Source organism: Branchiostoma lanceolatum, chromosome 5, assembly GCF_035083965.1.
Source record: "Branchiostoma lanceolatum isolate klBraLanc5 chromosome 5, klBraLanc5.hap2, whole genome shotgun sequence".
Taxonomy (NCBI): domain Eukaryota; kingdom Metazoa; phylum Chordata; class Leptocardii; order Amphioxiformes; family Branchiostomatidae; genus Branchiostoma; species Branchiostoma lanceolatum.
In genome coordinates this window covers 23,399,049-23,416,930 of record NC_089726.1, presented here as the reverse complement: position 1 = coordinate 23,416,930, position 17,882 = coordinate 23,399,049, and the positions used below count along the sequence as shown (strand labels likewise).

The following is a 17,882-nucleotide window of genomic DNA, read 5'->3' as shown; positions in this document are numbered from 1 at the left end:
TTGCAGGAAGCCTCCGAAACCGCTGTTCTGCGTCAAATTATAACTACTACAGAAAACGTGGAACTGAAAGTTCAAGGAACGTAAAAATCACCGGTCGCCAGAAGTTCGCTGGTGACTGCCACACGTAGTTCCAACTCACGTATTTTCCCAGGAAATTGCCGCTGATTGACAGTCGGCAGCCTTTGATGACAGTCGCCAAGGCGCCAGAAAGACTAGATGCCCTGGGAACAAGGAAAGTCGTGGGCGGTGCCACAAATTTGAAGCAGCCGAATCGTCCAATCATGGCGAAGCTTATCAATTTAGTTGAAATATTATCTTCCTACTTTGGTAGAAATGAATTTTATGTGCATCAATTCACTGTTCTGGATGTAAAAATGACATATTCTTGCTCCAGAAATTTGTCAGAAATACAGTTAAAAATTAATTCTCTCTCGCACTGACAAAGAAAGGAATATTTTACGTTATTAAATAACAGCTTCTGTGTTGCTCAACTGCGGACTATCAACTTCCAAATAAGGATATTACCCGGAATCTGATACATTTACGGCTGTTCTAATAGTCCGGGACCCACCCCGCTGATCGTCACAGAGAGGCGTACTCGGCCATGTCGGCTACTGTTACGTTTTGGCGCGATGCTGCCGGGTGTACTCTCCAAGTAGTCTCCAAGCAGACCTACGGGTTGGCAAAGACCGTATCCAACAGGCAGAAGGAGTTGCACTATAAGCTCTTTCTTCCAGTTGGATACGGTCTTTGCAATCTATTGGGTCTGGTTGGAGACTACTCTCCAAGCAGAGCATGGGTTTCGGCTGGTTTTTGACGTGTTTTTAGGCGTTTTTGCCGGGCTTTCTACTTTGTCTAGACAAAAAAAAAAAGATGACAAAGTAGAAAGCCCGACAAAAACGCCTAAAAACACGTCAAAAACCAGCCGAAACCCATGCTCTGCTTGGAGAGTAGCCGGGTGGGAGGGGCTGTGAGATAAGATCGGAGCGGTAAGGCGGGGTGCTAATTTAGTATTTGGCACCTTAGAGCTGATAGCTGGATAGCTTCCGGATCCTGTGAAACAGTGGAGGCGCGTGCTGGACGTGTGCTTCGGCATGTTTACTACGGTAGTTTTGTATTTTTTCGCCGCTACGCTGGGTGAAAATACAGCATGCATAGCGGGCTATTTACAGCGTCAGTTTGTCGGCCCACAGCATAATGTTTATGTAACGTTACAACAATTCAACGGATTCGTAAAAAAAAAGTCCATGACCCTCCCCCCAACCCAGAATTTTTTTCCATGACCCTCCCCCCCACCTCGAAAAATTTTACCATGACCCTCCCCCCCCAACGCACCACCCCTCCCCCACCGCTAAATATCGTATGGTCCCTTACCTCCATGCCAAATTTCTGGTCGTTTGGCCAGCAAAATGACAGTTGACTCGATTTAAATGAAATGACAGGAGGAGAAAAAAAGCATATTTCACTCTGCCCATACCAAAGGTATGAAATATAATAGCGCTACCCGCGGCCCCTCCGATTGGAGCACAATGGTATGTTCCAGAGGATGGGTCTGAACATGGCGGCTGCCAGAGAGGAGAACCCCAGAGGCCCGGAGTCGTCTTCTTTCTCTCCTCCCCGTCACACCTCCAGGCTTCCCCAGAGTCCCACGCTCCCTTGGGACAGGTTCTCCAACTGGCTTCACTGTATCTGTGTAGTCACATTCGATTTAGAGCTCGGGCAGGCCATGGAGGTGGGTCATTACCTATTGCTTGAGCTTGCTGAGCTAGCCTTGGTGGCTTGGTTTTGACGAGATGACAAAGGAACTAGGTCTTTACAGCGCCGCTGAGATTCGGTAGAAGTACAGAATGTACTCGGATGTTAACATTTACTCAACTAGAAACATTTGATGGTTTGCGTAATTTACAAATTATAGGACATTCTGGAGGAATGTAGCGAAGAAAATGTCACTCCATATTTGTAAACAAATTGATTTTTGATCCCGGACGCACGTCAGACATGGGGAGGGGGGCACAAATTAACCTTTATAACCAAGGAGGTTAAAAATATTAGGGTAGCTGTGGCGACTGTTGCAGGGCTTATTTTACTTCCTGTCATGTATATAGTCCTATAGACAAGACATCAAGTAAAAGTAAGCCCTGCAACAGTCGCCAGGCTAAGAAGCCCATTCACGGTTCCGATTACGCATGTGCAGTGTCAAAGGTGAAGGCCCCTGGCTTGTAGAAGTTGTTGTAAACAGTTCTCGTCTCAACATGAGTGTTTCTCATTGATAAAGATCATACCAGTTTATCATTTTGTGCACCCAAATAACAAGTTGTCCAAACTATGAGCTTAAAGGAGCATTTTGTGATCGGAACATAAAACAAAAATTCACTGTTTTGGGTGATATTTTTCTACATCATAAGTTGAATCTACCTTATGACACTGCACAGCAATATAATATTCATCACGTATGGGTGCGACTCTGTAGTGTCATGAGAACGTCTTGAAAAAACTTAATATACACAATCCCCACCGGTACCGCTGCTTGACTTGTACGCCATTTTGTCTAACATTTCGACGAACCACCAAACATGTGATCAAACGCGCGACATTCTGAAGTTTGTTCACTTGTGGTGATTTTCCTAATAGTATGAATGATGTTTGATCTCCGACCGCAACGGTCGATTCGGTTATTTCTTAGCGTTCTACGTTGGTGTATTTGCATATAAAATGGGGGCCGATAAATGATATGCAAATAAGCCAGATTTTATGTGTTTTGCGTTTTTGTTGTTTATTGATGGAAATGTGACACAATGACGGGAATATGTTGGAAATAAGTTAGAAAGCAAACAATGTTGGAAATAAGTTAGAAACAAGTTATTAATATGAATCTGAATGTAGATTTTTAAATTCTCAATATTTGTAGTTTTCGCCCACTTAATTCTACAATACGTCCCTTTAACAAAGAAAGTTGACATTTAGAACATAGATGCAAATGAAGTCTTTATTTGCATGATTTAATTCAACGATTTTCACAGTCACATAACTTCCAAATGCCATCATTTATTTACCAGTATGGAATTATAGTAGCTTCTCATAAATTTTGCAAATTAGGTCTTCATTTGTATATTTTCATCAACATTTCTCTCTTCTTCAGTTACAAATGTAACATTTGAATAGTCATATCATGGAACACAGCGGGTTTTTGAAATTGCCTCATTAGTTATGCAAATGAGAATCTTATTTGCATAATGATAGTCTAATCATACAAAGCATGCAGCGGATGTATAACTTATACTATAAGCTTTCCTCATTAATTTTGCAAATAAGATACTGATTTGCATAATAAGTATCCAGTGGTAGAAACACTTTTTTCCAGTGTTCTGCAATATTACAGAATGTCAAAATTTTGTTCCGCAATTTGGAAATATTTTCTGGAAATGCACAAAGCCTCCATACTACATCTTTCTTTATACATGTATATTTATTCTCAAGCTGACAACCTAATAATGTCTACTTATTTGCATCATGGTTGAAGATGTAATACATGTATGTGTCACAGTAGAGATTGGAATCCAGTAGAGTCCGGAACTCTACTAGTAGAGATTGGAATTCCAATCTCTACTAGTAGAGACTGGAATTCCAATCTCTACTAGTAGAGTTCCGGATTCTACTAGTTGTGATTGGAATTCCAATCTCTACTAGTAGAGATTGGAATCGGGATCTGAATATTGGGATTCCAATCTCTACTAGGAGAATTCCAGATTCTACTGTTGGAGATTGGAATTCTACCAGGACAATCTCCAATTCTGATAGAAGAAATTCGGATTGCATCAAAATGTTTTGGAAAATGGACTGAGTCATTTCACACCTAAAATTTAGCCTTAGAAATTCACCATTACTATTTTAGGTTAAATACTGTATGTTTTAGATATCTAATAAACCTTCTGTCAAGACACATTGTAACCATGCGGATTGCCGTCCGGTCCAACCTTAGTCAATGGCTATTTGTACTAGTAAATGCCACTGATATGTCAATCAGATACATTTGCATACGTCCATTATGGGTTAGTGACTCAATATGCTCAACCAGTTTTTCAGTTCGTTAGTGACTCGGTATATAAGAGCTAATTCACCCCTGCCAAGCCAGTTCCAAAATTGATGTCAAAGTTATCAGATATCTAAAATATGAAATAATTCACCTAAAATAGTAATGGTGAATGTAGGCTTAGCTATGCTGCAATTTTAGGTGTGAAATGATTCAGTCTATTCTCCAAAACATTTTGATGGAATCCCAATATCCAGATCCCGATTCCAATCTCTACTAGTAGAGATTGGAATTCCAATCTCTACTAGTAGAATCCGGAACTCTACTAGTAGAGATTGGAATTCCAGTCTCTACTAGTAGAGATTGGAATTCCAATCTAGTAGAGTTCCGGACTCTACTGGATTCCAATCTCTACTGTGACATATGCTTTGTTTCTTTGTTCATCATCATCATTCCAGGGTGTTATCTCTCCTTTGGAGGAACTCCTTGTCAGACTCCAGGCTTTCCTTTGTTAGTTAATCTTTATCTTTTTTTAATTTTTCAGCTCATTTACCCAGGCCATATTAAGTTGTCTGAGAAAGAGGTAAGTGTATTTTATTTTATTCAAGAACAGAGGTACATGTAAACATTTGGCAACTGGAAAGGCAACAGTTGCAAGCAAATAGTTTTACAGCATATTTCACCAATCTCCCTCCCTATGCAAAAGTAGAATCTTCCAAAATCACTCTCACTCACTCACTCATGACCCATGACCTCAGTGGTCGTAGGGGCGTCATGACAGCCAGCCACAGTGATCCGTGCCCATCCTGTTCTGTCCTCGGCCTCTCTGATCAGCTGTGCAGTGCTCAGGCCAGTCCATGTCCTAATGTTGTCCAACCAGGTCTTCTTTGGCCTTCCTCGTTTCCTCCCTCCTGCTACTGTGCCTTGCAGAATGGTCTTGGCAAGTGTGTTGTTTCGGCATACGTGCCCGAACCACTTCAGCTTCCGGCGCTTGACCGTCGACAGGAGTGTTTGACGTCTGCCTCAGACAGCCTCTACCTCCCTCCGTCAGGTCCAGCCATCAAGTCTATGTCGTCAGCAAAACGTAGGTTGGAAAGTTGTCTTCCCCAATGGAGATAGATGATTCAAAGTCTGTCAGGGCTTCTTGCATGATGTTTTCTAAGAATACGTTGAAGAGAGCTGGCGAGAGAAGGCACCCTTGTCGGACTCCAACTGTAGTTCTGAAGAAATCACCGAGTTGGTTGTTGTGGAGGACTGCACTGGTTGCATTGTCGTAAAGTGACTTGGTAATGGCCACCAGAGACTCGTCTATGTTGTAGTCTCTCATAACCTTCCAGAGGCCCTCTTGCCACACCCGGTCGAACGCCTTCTTGAAGTCTATAAAGTTGTGCCGTATCTCACTTTGGTGTTCTAGATGTTTCTCCACCAGCAGCCTGATGTTGAAGATTTGTTCGGTGGTGCTCCTTCCGGCCCTGAAGCCCGCCTGTTCTTCTGTGAGTATTCCCTCGACTTTGGGCTTGAGTCTGTTGAGGATGACACGTAGCATGACCTTGCTCGGATGGCTGATTAGGCTGATGGTGCGGTAATTCTGGCAGAGTCGCAGGTTGCCTTTCTTGGGTAATGGAATGATCAGAGATTGGGTCCATTCCTTTGGCCTTTCTTTCTTCTCCCAGATCTGTTGGCAAAGTGCGGTTAACACCTTTACCATAGCCGGTCCACCGTGCTTGATGAGTTCTCCCGGGATATTGTCAACACCTGGAGATTTCCCTGATTTTAAGGTGCGGATTGCTTCCTAAACCTCGCTTGGCAGGATTTGGGCTTCTTCCTCATCGTCTCCCTGTCTGGGCTGGTTGTTCCCTAGGATGGATACGTCTGGGTTCAGTTTGTAGTTGTAAAAATCACACTTGGATAAAATTGAAATATTCCAAAAGCAACTTCTGCCTAAAACTAAAAGTGATCTATTGCAGAATTGTCCTAGTCCGAAATGTTGCATTCCCAATTTGACCCCTTTGCAAGATTGTACTCTTCCACAGACAACCCCATTCATAGTGGAAACTCCAGAACACTTCCACTCAAAGATGGATCACCCAGTCCAAAATTGAGTTTGAAAAAAAAAGGTCCCTCCATATAGGAATGGGCGTGGTATCGCGAGATTTAGCGGGAGTAGGGCAGAAACAACGTTGCTGTGTTTGTTTATCTCGTGCGATTCATTTGTTTGCGGATGTATACGTTTCAGACACATCAAAACAATTTGACAATGGGTACATAATACTAAGTGTGATAAAAGTATTGGTAACTTATTGATTTCCGTGTTTCGATTGAAAATTCAAATTCATTAAAGGTCAAGTTTCTGCATTAATTATGCAAATGAGGTCCTCACTACTCACTAGCATAAGCCATATTCCATTGTATTCACCTATCCTAAATTTACCAACACCTCCAATATGTCATATATAGTGTTTACCGTAACAGAAATATGAAGTTTCTGCATGAATTATGCAAATGAGGTCCTCATTAGCATAATCCGTTGTATTCACCTTTCCTAAAGCTATCTACACCTCCAATATGACATCCATACCAATAGTGGTAGCGGTTAAAAAGCGAGACCCCCCCCAACCTTGTGCCCTTGGCCGAAAACAATGTGACTTCTTGACTTATGTCGGGTGCCATTCTCCGTCTGTGACCCGAACCACCATGGCTGCCCTGAAGTTCCTGTCCCGCATAGCCTTCCCCAGAGGGCTGTCTTCCCGTCAAATGACGGTGTCCACTCTGAAAAATTCCGACACACATTTTGCAGAGAAGTCGGTAGAAAAAAGGAAATTCACACTGGCATTTTGTGTTTTTCACTGAAGCTGCGGGCATAAGGACGCCGTCCACCATCAGAAAATCACATTCCTCTGTTTGTTTGGTATTGTTATTCTTGAAAACAATAGATGTCGGCACCTTTTGCATATGTTGATCTTATTAAAAACTTGTTTTTCAAGATTCAAGTCGTTCTGTCAAAGTTTATACAAGCGTCATTCTGTCATATTTTTTCGTCATTGTGTAACGTAACATTAACCATTCGTGTCCTGCAAACGGGGACAGAGTACGATTGAAGCCGAAAACCTCATTAGAATTTATATTGAAGGATCAGCCATTGAACAGTTCCATTGCTACTGGGATATTGAAAGATAAAGTTGAGAACGAAACATATTTCTACCGCTGTAATTTCAGTCCATGAGCCAGCCGAGGGCGCCATGTTGAGACTTGAATACTTATGAATATGCAACAAGCCCGCATGTTCGGAGCTCTGATTGGCTCAGCTCAGATAACCTGTGCTCTGATTGGTTGATCTAAAGGAAGCATATGTATATTTCATGTGAACAAGATGGCGGGAATTTCTTAGGGAGTTAACAGGTTACGGCGTAAGCTGCACAAAATAAGTCGCGTCTTGGAACGTTTAGAGCAATTCTTAGCGGCCTTCATAACGATATCGATAAAAATCTAGCCAAGCCTCTTTTGAATGCAGTTTCTGTGGCATACAAAAGAAAGAAGTCGTATATACGTGGTGGGAAAATTCCGCTAGCGCTAATGTCGGCGCTGATGTGGACGTATTAAACCTACTTTTACTCAACAATTACTTGCCACTCAGAAAGCGGGAAATTAAATAGCGTTTAAAAGGGTTCAAAACATCAAAAGCTCACGCCGGGCCTTTGGATGGCCTACGGCCGTCTGTCTGTCGGAAACACTGATACTGGTGTCTCTTTTCAGCACATCTAAGTATGTTAAGGGTGGTCTTCCTTGCCTTCTTCTCCCATGTGTTTGGGACCATAGCACTAAGTCTGATACTATTTCCTTGCTGTTTCTAAGGCAGTGTCTGGCAAAGCCCTATCTTGTCTGACACTTTTGGGAGACCAGCAGTTCCTTGTTTGTCCAGTACTGCTCCCATGTTATGTTATGAACTCGTCTTAGCATCCTAGTATAACAGCCGTCCAGGTGTTCCATAAAACAATGTATTTCAGTCCTATACCTACGATATGGATTGAAAAATGACTTAATTTTTATGTCTTTTAAACTTTGAAACATTCTGATAAGTCAAGAAGGGATGAATGAATTTTCAGTTCCAATGTCACATATTTGAATAGTCATATCATGGAACACAGGGGGTTGTTGAAATTGCCTCATTAATTATGCAAATTAGAATCGGATTTGCATAATTATCATCTTATCAAACAAAGCATCACTTAAGCTATCTACAAACCAAAACTCACAATGATTAGTCTACCCCATCTTGATCATGAGTTACAGTATTTTCTCATAGTTGATATCTGCACATTTATCTCTCTTCCTCTGTTACATGTCATATGTTTGAGAGTCCTATCATGAAATACGGTGGATATATAAACTTTCCTCATTAATTATGCAAATATGATACTGATTTGCATAATAAGTATTTAATTATGTAAATCATCACTCAAGTTATCTGCATACCAAAAATCTACATCCATCAAGCTCTTCCCTTTCAAAGTCTGAAGCAAAACCTGCTCCTGCAGTTCCGCTATGGGCTCAAACCTGTACCACTTACTCTCTGTCCAATGAGCTATGTACCACTCGAAAATCAGGACCATAGCATGTCCAGAACACGAGATATCAAAACAGGAAGTTCTGCTGCAGTGCCATATCAAGCCGCCAGGGGACCCAAAATCTGATAATTTCCTGGTCTCATCAAGACCAGGTACCAACATACCAAATATCAAGACAATTAATCCAAGCCTTCTTCAAGTTCTTGAGTTATGCTGGTCATTTACACACGCCTTCCTTTAAGCAGGCCTTGTAAATGATGAAATAAATCATAAGCCAATACACTCTCATAATGGGGTGACGCTATGCCTCCAACATGAAGAGATGCTGACTCCGTACCAGAATACATTTTAGTTCACCAAAAAAGATGCATCAGGGTTTCTTGGCTAGAGAATCACCCTTCAACACCTCAACCTTTCCCTACTCATATATCCTCAACGTAAACAATGAGCAGCACACAACGCAATGTGTGTCATGCTAATGACAACCTTAATGCATAGTATATGCAGAAACTTCATATTTGCCTTACAGTAAATGCTGTATGTCATATTGGAGGTGTAGGTGAATACAACAGAATGTATGTTATGCTGATGGAACTCAATTTGCATAATTTATGCAGAAACTTCATATTTCCCTTATAGTAAATGCTACATATGTCATTTTGGAGGTGAAGGTAGCTTTAAGAATGGTGAATACAATGGAATGTGCTTTATGCTAATGTGGACCTCATTCGCATGATCATGCAGAAACTTCATATTTCCCTTACGATACAAGCTATGGATGTCATTATGGTGTTTGCAAAATTTAGGAAAGCTGAATACAATGGAATGTCAGTTATGCTAATGAGGACCCAATTTGCCTAATTTATGCAGAAATTTCCTATTTCTTTTGTGGTCAATGGTAGGGATTTCCTTTTGTATATTTGTTTTCACAGAAAATGAACATCTGTTACCTGTCGTTCCCTGACTCCAATTCTGGTAAGTATGATGAGATAACCATTTCTCATTCTTGAATGAGGAAAACATGTAAATTGAGAATTCTATCTCTTATATGTTATTGGTTCAACATACTGACTTCTGTCACTGAAAAGATACATTTGTATGTATATGTCACAGTACAGATTGGAATCCAGTACAATCTGGAACTGTCCTAGGACAGATTGGAATTCCAACCTGTACTAGGACAGTTCCAGATTGTACTGGATTCCAAGCTGTACTGTGACATATACATTTGCGTGTTTTGAAATTTTTTGGCATTGATTGTCTGGTCAATTGTGATGGTTCTATCATCGCAGATTTGTCAATGTATCTCTTGTCCTGGAAATGCTGCTGTGGTCTTAATATTTGAGTGGTAGCTTTTGATGTCAGGACAAAGTACAAAATGACAAACAATACAAAGATTGATGTGTTCAAAAATGTGTATTTTCCGAGAACCATTAGTGGAATGGAACTCCACTTGAAAGTTCATCTGTGTTGGTAGAAGTCATTCTGAATCAAGGTTGAGCTGTAATTGCCAACACAGTCACAGAAGCAGTGGATTGCTCGTTCCTTGACAAATTAAAGACTGTAGCTGATCAGTTTGGGTAAGTCCAATTATTTGTTGTGTTAACAATTACAGTTCAACCTTGATTCAGATTGGTACATAGTTGTTACCCCTTACCTGAAGTGAGCTATTCCAAGTTCCATGGGGAATTCAGCAATGGAATTACAGTCAAACCTGCCCAAGGCAGCCACCCGGGGGACCAAGCAAAAACGGTCGCGATGGACAGGTGGTCGCCATGAAGAGGATTCCACTCATAACATGTTTCCAGATCGAGGTTTTCAAATACAGTGTACTACGTAGATGGATGGAAAATTATGTGAATTTAGACAGCATGACCCCCACCAGGTTCAATTCTCATCGACAGAAAGATCCTACAAAAATGACATTTTCCGTTATCGTTGAAATATTTGTATACCGTTACATCGTGTAAAAATTTTCATCATAATTTTGACTAAAAAACAGTGTCTACCCCGGTGATCTCGCAGCGCCCTCCCACATTCACACACACACACACACACACACACACACACACACACACACACACACACACACACACACACGCACAGAAAAATCTAAGTTTTAAGGCCTAAGACAAATTCCTAGAAAACACCTGCTGACCCCAGCCTTTTTTGGGGCGCCGACTGCTGGATACATATGTGTAAAAGGGGCAAAAAGTTTTCGATACAGAAGATGAAAACGGAACTGTGTTATTTCGTTGCGCCGCGCCACACCACCAAGCTCATGACCGCATGGATAGGTAAGAGTGGCGGCAGCAGAACGCACAGCATTGGCGATTACAAGCAAGCAGGGCCCAATAAAGGTTTGTGAGATTCATGGAAATATAATGAAAATAAGAAGAGTATTCTAAATGTTCATACACAGAAGCGTCATGCTTTAAAATGGTCAGTGTTACGCCAATTGGCTGAAACCAAGATGGCGTTGCGGACCAAGGAACAACTTGTCTAGACCAACGTTTTGCCCTCCGTGAAGTCATTGTTTCACGGAATTTAGTAAGACACAGACACATTTTTGTCGAAAATGCAAGAAATGGATGGACGGGTGGTCACCTTGGGCAGGCAGCTTAATGCTTGTGCCTATGGGGAAAATTTTGGGGACCGAGAAAAAGCGGTCGCCATGGCCAGGTGGTCGCCTCGGCAGGTTTGACTGTAATACCGGTTTTATGTTTACATGTTCCTCCAAGGGCCAAATTGTCATTTTATAGTTGGATTTGGATGTTTTGGAATATTTTGAGAGTAATGAAGTTTCTAATGATACGATACATTGTTTTCTGGTGTTTATTTTGGTGATATTTTCACCAGGAATAGATGGTTTGGAAACAGACTGCAAGTTGTGTGAGTAGTAACTACTTTGAGATTTGTGAATGGTAGGTGTGGCCCTTTTTTTCAAATTGGGAAAAATGGGAGCGCAAATCCGGGACCCAACAAATTAAATTGGCGAGGCCTTAATGAGACAAGATAAAGCAAGAAATTTATGAAAAGATATTTCACTGAGGTATGAGGTCTCCGAAGTCTAGACTCTTGTGTTTTTGTACAAATGTTACATTATTTTCCAGCGTTGGTCCAGTGTACCATTACTGACTGCTGCATGTAGTTATGGAACAACATCTCTCTACCCCATTTCCTAGGCTGTATGGGAGACACACAGTTCTGTTTCCGGATACGTCAGAGTCCAGGACGGAAGGCACCTTCACACACAGACACACAGTGGGAGAGGGATGCACCAGTCTACCTACATCGGGACCAGGCCCATTACTATGGTTACGTGTACTTCCGCCAAGTAAAGGACAAATCTTCAAGGAGAGGATACTTCCAGAAGGCATGTAGAATGGCCATTCACTATCATGGACATGCTAGCGTTTCCGCCAGTCCATACATTGTAGCTGCCATGGGAGGGCATCCTTTGTAAATCCAATTGCAAAAAAGGACAAAATAGCGCCAGAAAAAGACACGTGGCTTGATGAAATTTAAAAAAAAAATCTGCCATCATGCGAGAATAAACTCTTCTGGTGACACCTACAGTTAAAATGGAACAGTTTAAAAATTGATTCATTAGCATACAACCTTGTTAACTTACCATTCTATTAAACCATCTCAAATTGTCTTCATTAACATATCTATTCAGAGTTTTGGTATAAAACCTAGTTCTACCAGATCTTTCTTTAGTCACTGACGAAAGACAGCGGATGCTGTCTGAAACGTCTGACTGTTTCAAAATTTTATCCAGTTGCTTGAGGAACCAAAACATGTATGTGTCGATGAAGGTTAGACATCCAGGTAATAAGATACGGCAAATAACAGTTACTCAAGTGTGACTGACGAAAAGTAGTGTATGCTACTTGAAATGTCTGACCGTTTCCAAAATCATATCCAGTTGATTGAGTAACTGCAGTACAGTTTTATGTACATTCTGACAGATGATGCTTACTGTCATGAGAGTATCTGAAGTATGCCTTTCCTGTTTCCTTAAAACTTGTTTCCTTGTTTCCTGATTCCTTAGTCACTCGTGCTGATCACTCGGCTGCCCTTCAACAACCTCTTCAACTTCCTGGCAGAGATCGTTGCCCCCGAGTACTTTGATAATGGAGAACCCTGTCTGGAAGCGGCCTGTCATGACATTGACCAGTGGCCTTCTCCACAGCCTGGGGAGACTCTGTCCCTGCCTATGATGGGGATGGTCATACAGGTTAGATCCAATTTCATGATCCTCAGATCTTTACAGGAAATTACAGTCTGGTAGAGTGTATGTAAGGAGAGAAAAAGGTTGAAGAAAAACAAAAACAGGCAGCCTGAGAAAGACCCAATGCTGTCAAGGCAGCAACTAAGCTGCAACTTGTGCCACAATGGTATCATTTTGGGGTTGATCTATATTGAGAATGGTGCATCGCCATATGACCTTTTTTGGTTTCAAATCAGAAAAACATCAGAAGCAGCAAATGATGCCGAAGCTAAAACCAGGTTACAAATAGCACTGGTGTGACCCAAGGCTAAATATACAGTTTCTACCAAAGATTATTCATTAGCTTATAATTTCAAATGGCTTGGTAATGATTATGAACAATTTTGTTATCAAGGTATAATTTTAAATGGCTAGGCAATGATATGAACACTTTTTTTATCAACTGAACATAATGCTTTTGCCACAAAGGTGCAAGTAGTCATATTCTATGCATGTAACTTAATGAGAAAAACTGTTTTCTTTTTTAGAAATGAGAACCTCAATCCAATGTGAAACATGCATCCATTGATTTAAAATGGTTATAGGGGGAACTTGTTGAATGCAACATCAGAAATACCGCCAGAATTGCAAGCTTGATAGACTCATTGTTCAGAACACTGTCTAAAGGCTTTGCATAAGTTTGATAACCCTGCAATGGGAGGTGTTGTGTGCTGTATGGAAGGACTAGAGAAAAAATATTACATGTATAGAATCAGTGACAAAGGTAATCAATGATATCGGCATGTAACACAATGTAAAAAATGATAGTTTATTCTTTTGCCAGATTGGTGCCAATTAACTCTTACTGAAAAATGTGTCAGATTTAGGAAATCCAGCATTAATTCCCTGGTGGTAAGTTTTGTTTACCAAACAGGGCAGACAGATTGACTTGTGCCTGCTGGAGAATAGGGCGCCTACATGTACCAACAAGATTTTTGATTTACCTTCACCAAGCAGTTTCTGTTTCCTTTGCTGCATGGCAGGAATATTGAACTTGTGATGAAAGCTCTAAAATTTCATGGAGGTATGAACTCTTGTTGGATCTGTTTCATTCGTCTGTTTCTACTTTTCAAGTGAGAAGTGGCAAGGACCTCGCCCACAAAAACAACAAAAACAGCAGTATAAACTGGACAGGCCTAGAAATACAATAGTCAATTATGGCAATTACTGACAAGACTGGATTCATTTATTGCTATTGCATCGTTTATAACTACATGTAACTTACGAGGAAAACATTGTTAATTACAAAACTCATTGCTAAAGGAATGTGGGAGGGCCACCAAAGCTAACTCTAATGGACACCATGAGATACACACAACACCGCCCATGGTGTGTGGAAACTGGAAATGTCTAGGACAGCTGTCCTATACAAATGTACATCAGATGTTGTAGTACACCAGTCCTACTCTTGCTTGTGTAAATCAAGTTTAATGTAAATACAAGGAACGCCCACTTACACACATGTATGGGCATGTTGATTTGATTATTTGGATGACATCCACTCGCGCATAAATTTTCCTGTGTTTCCAACAAAAAAGTTTTCGGCCATACTGAAAATCGTAGAGAGAAGTTTCAAAATGAGAAAATACATGCTGTACATTGCAATAAAAATGATTTGGATAACGAATACTAATGTTGTAGACTGCCAAAGTCAATTCCAAAGTCAAATAAGAAGTATTGAAAGAACAAAAAGGCAGAACCTATATTCGGGTATACCATACTCTGTGTATTTAGTTTCGTTCATGCTTCCTGACTGCATAGATTTCATAATGAAGGCAACTTTTTTTTACCAAACTTTTTAATTCAGTTTCGGGGGTCCTCAGGGGTCATCCATATAATCAAATCAACATCGCCTATTTCTTAGAAACCGATAGGACATGTACATGTAAGATCTTGCAATTAGAATTCATTAATGTAAGGGAAAATGAAAAGTTTGATCAATCAATTGATTACTTAATTAACAAATTATCTACTGAAAAACAAGTGCCTAGTGCCTTAGTCCATCCTTTTACACATACCTTTCACAAAATTTCGTGAGTCGCAAGTACTCTGACTTTTGTTTGAGTACCTACTATATATAAAAATGATGTAATGATGTTTGTGGGTTTTTTTTTAGGTACGATTACTGTCTAAACAGGACAAGTTGGCAACCACTCCTGTCCAAGTAATCCACCAACAGTCTACAGTAAGTCATGCAGACTAATGTCTAGTATATACATAGTAATAGTCTAATAATAGTGAATAAGTGATATAATCTGGATATATAAAGAGGCTTGTTTCTGCATAAACCCGGACTTTTGCAGGGATTGGTGTCAGGAAAATGTTTATGAATACAAGGGGTGTGTCTGAATCCATTTACTGGCAGTCTCAACCTGTTTGGACTGCTCACCAAACAGCCTACATGTGCTTGCACGCATAAGCAGATGTGTGTACATGCATATCTAAAGGATTTTTAAGAGTCATTGCACGAGAAAACCAGGCAAAAACCAGGCAGGGGTCGGATCAAGATTGAGGTCAGCCAAATCAGCTTATACTTTGTATGTGTGATAGGTATGTGGAACTATGAACAGCCATACAGCTACATTTTTGTACTGTACAACCATCCAGGTAGTTTTCATAATGGAGTTCAGGGACCCCCCTCGGAAACCCTCAAAAATCGAGCAATTTATGGTTAAAAATTACTGAAATTGCGATGATTGCCCTAAAAATTCTAAATAAAGAGATGGACATAAGTTTTATATTTCCATATATACATGTAGCATGGGTTCCAGGGTTTCACAGACGAAAAGTTCAAGATTTGCAATTGAAGTTACGAGGGTGTACTAGGGGGTTGTCAGAACCAACGAAAGCAGAATTTTCATCTTCTACATTTAAGACATTTTTAAGGGGCTTTTCCTCCGATCATCGGTAATGATTTTACTGTAATCCCTGTTTCTTTCACTGTAACTTTAAGTTCAGTTCTTTACCGTGAACTTATCACCATCGTGAAAAAAGCTGCTTATGATTCCTTCACTCATCCGTTCTGTAAATCACTTGCCGCCATGAAGTTTAAAGTTCAGTGAAAAGTCCATTTTCCTTACGCATTGAAATTTTGCTACCATGAAGATAAAGTAAATTGCAGTACCTTTGCTGGAAAGAAGAAAATCTAGTTATAAGACCCGATACACACTGAAAATTTTTGGACGTGCGATAACAATATGCGACCAAAATGTATGTCACATTTCTGTACACACACAAGAAACTTGGACTCCCGCTGCACTACTGCGTGGGCCGGTACACACCCGGAAAAAAACAGACCTACGTTTTCTTCACACGTCATTATCGTACAAATTTTCCCAGTGTGTATCGGGTCTTAAGTCAAGCGTCGTTTAATTAGGCCATGCACAGTGGGAGCCGTGATTGGGGGGTCTTTATGGGGATTTTTCATGTTTTCTCGTAAATGTTACTTTCCTATATAGTCTTCCTTGTGACTTCAACTCTGCAATCCGACAACAATTGTATTTGTTACATACATGTACATTTGAACTGTTTCAGTCTCCAATACCTGCTCCATATGTGCTGCCGTCTCTACATGAAGTAGACGTTTTCAAGTAAGTCTTTTTTTTCATTTCACTTTTTGTTACCTACAGCAAGGAGGTTCAGCTCCAGTGAGAGGTATTGTTTTTTTGCAATCTTAGACTCGGGGCGATGCAAATGTTGTGTTATGCCTTTAGTAGAAGAAGTCCAGCAACAGCATGAATGAATGAATGATGGGTTTTGAGCCTGAATTCATCATTGAAAGTTAGACATCCAGGTAGTAAGATACGGCAAAAATAATTACTCAAGCAACTGGATAAAATTTTGAAACAGTCAGACGTTTCAGACAGCATCCACTGTCTTTCGTCAGTGACTAACGATAGGACTGAGAACACCAGGTTTTATACCCAAACTCTGAATAGATATGTTAATGAGGTTAAGATTGAATGAGTGTCCCTGGATGTGTTTTAGATGGTGGAAAATGGCAGAGGAGTAGCGGTTAGCGCTCTTTCTGCAATGTTCATTGTACCTTTCTCTTAGTGGCCGACTTGTCTCCCCAATGTACATGTTATTGCAGTTCGGTTCCTCACATTTCAGTCTGTATGTGCCATTGGCTTTGATGCCTTTTTCAGGCCTGTCTTTGGGATGGACCAGTTTCTGCCTGAGAGTTGAGTGAGGTTTAAAGTTAGTGGCAATGTTGAAGTTTTGGAAGATACTCCTTGGACGTAGGGAATGGCAATGTTGACCTTGTTTCTGTTGGTCAATTGTTTGCACTTGAGTGTTTTCTTAGACTGGTCAGAAGGTTTGAGGACTTTGTTGAAAGTCCACTTTTGTAGCCACACTTGGCTAAAGCCGAACGGAGATGTCTGTGTTCTTCTGTTTTCGCTTTGTCTGAGGTGATGACATTGTCTGCTCGATGGAAGAGAGTTTTAATCACTGCTAGTTTGTGTTCCAAAGGGTGGTGGGAATCAAAGGCCAGATACAGTTTTGTGTATTATAGCTTACAGTATGAAGCATTTTTAGTGCAGCAGGACCTACATAGGAGAAAGATACCATGCTGGCTTTCAAATATTAGTAAAATCTTGGCGGAGTCAGACTTTGCCTACCTTTTACTTAACAAAGATCGAAACACGCTTTCCGCTCAATCCGAACTAAAACAAAGGCTAAGAGACAACATTCTTCAACATTTTTACTCACAACTGAACTCTTGTGGTGAAAATGGAAAGCACGGAAACAAATTAAAAACCTACCAAAAATTTAAGATTTCATATGAAAAAGAAAAATATCTAGATATACAAAATGTTAACTATCGCTGAGCTATGACTAAACTAAGGATCAGCGATCATCCACTGCAAATTGAAGTTGGTAGGTACAACCAGACTCCACCAATGACAGAATGTGTACATTCTGTGACAAGGATTGTATAGAAGATGAAATACATTTTATCTTAGATCTAGAATGCTCACTATACTCAGACATGCGCAGATCCCTCGTA

The 17,882-nt window shown here is 40.6% G+C and overlaps 1 protein-coding gene across 4 annotated transcripts in view; it reads left to right on the top strand.

The window, feature by feature from the left end:
- Positions 1-1,526: 1,526 nt before the first annotated feature.
- LOC136435767 (protein DENND6A-like) overlaps positions 1,527-17,882 on the top strand; it is a 41,897-nt gene continuing 25,541 nt past the window's right edge. For all 4 annotated transcript variants that reach the window (XM_066429475.1, XM_066429474.1, XM_066429477.1 and 1 more), the window contains exons 1-7: positions 1,527-1,732; positions 4,575-4,613; positions 9,528-9,570; positions 11,781-11,971; positions 12,653-12,838; positions 14,988-15,056; positions 16,406-16,461. In XM_066429475.1, coding sequence (XP_066285572.1) covers positions 1,535-1,732; positions 4,575-4,613; positions 9,528-9,570; positions 11,781-11,971; positions 12,653-12,838; positions 14,988-15,056; positions 16,406-16,461 — 782 coding nt within the window. In that variant the 5' untranslated portion in view covers positions 1,527-1,534. The remainder of the gene's footprint in view (positions 1,733-4,574; positions 4,614-9,527; positions 9,571-11,780; positions 11,972-12,652; positions 12,839-14,987; positions 15,057-16,405; positions 16,462-17,882) is intronic.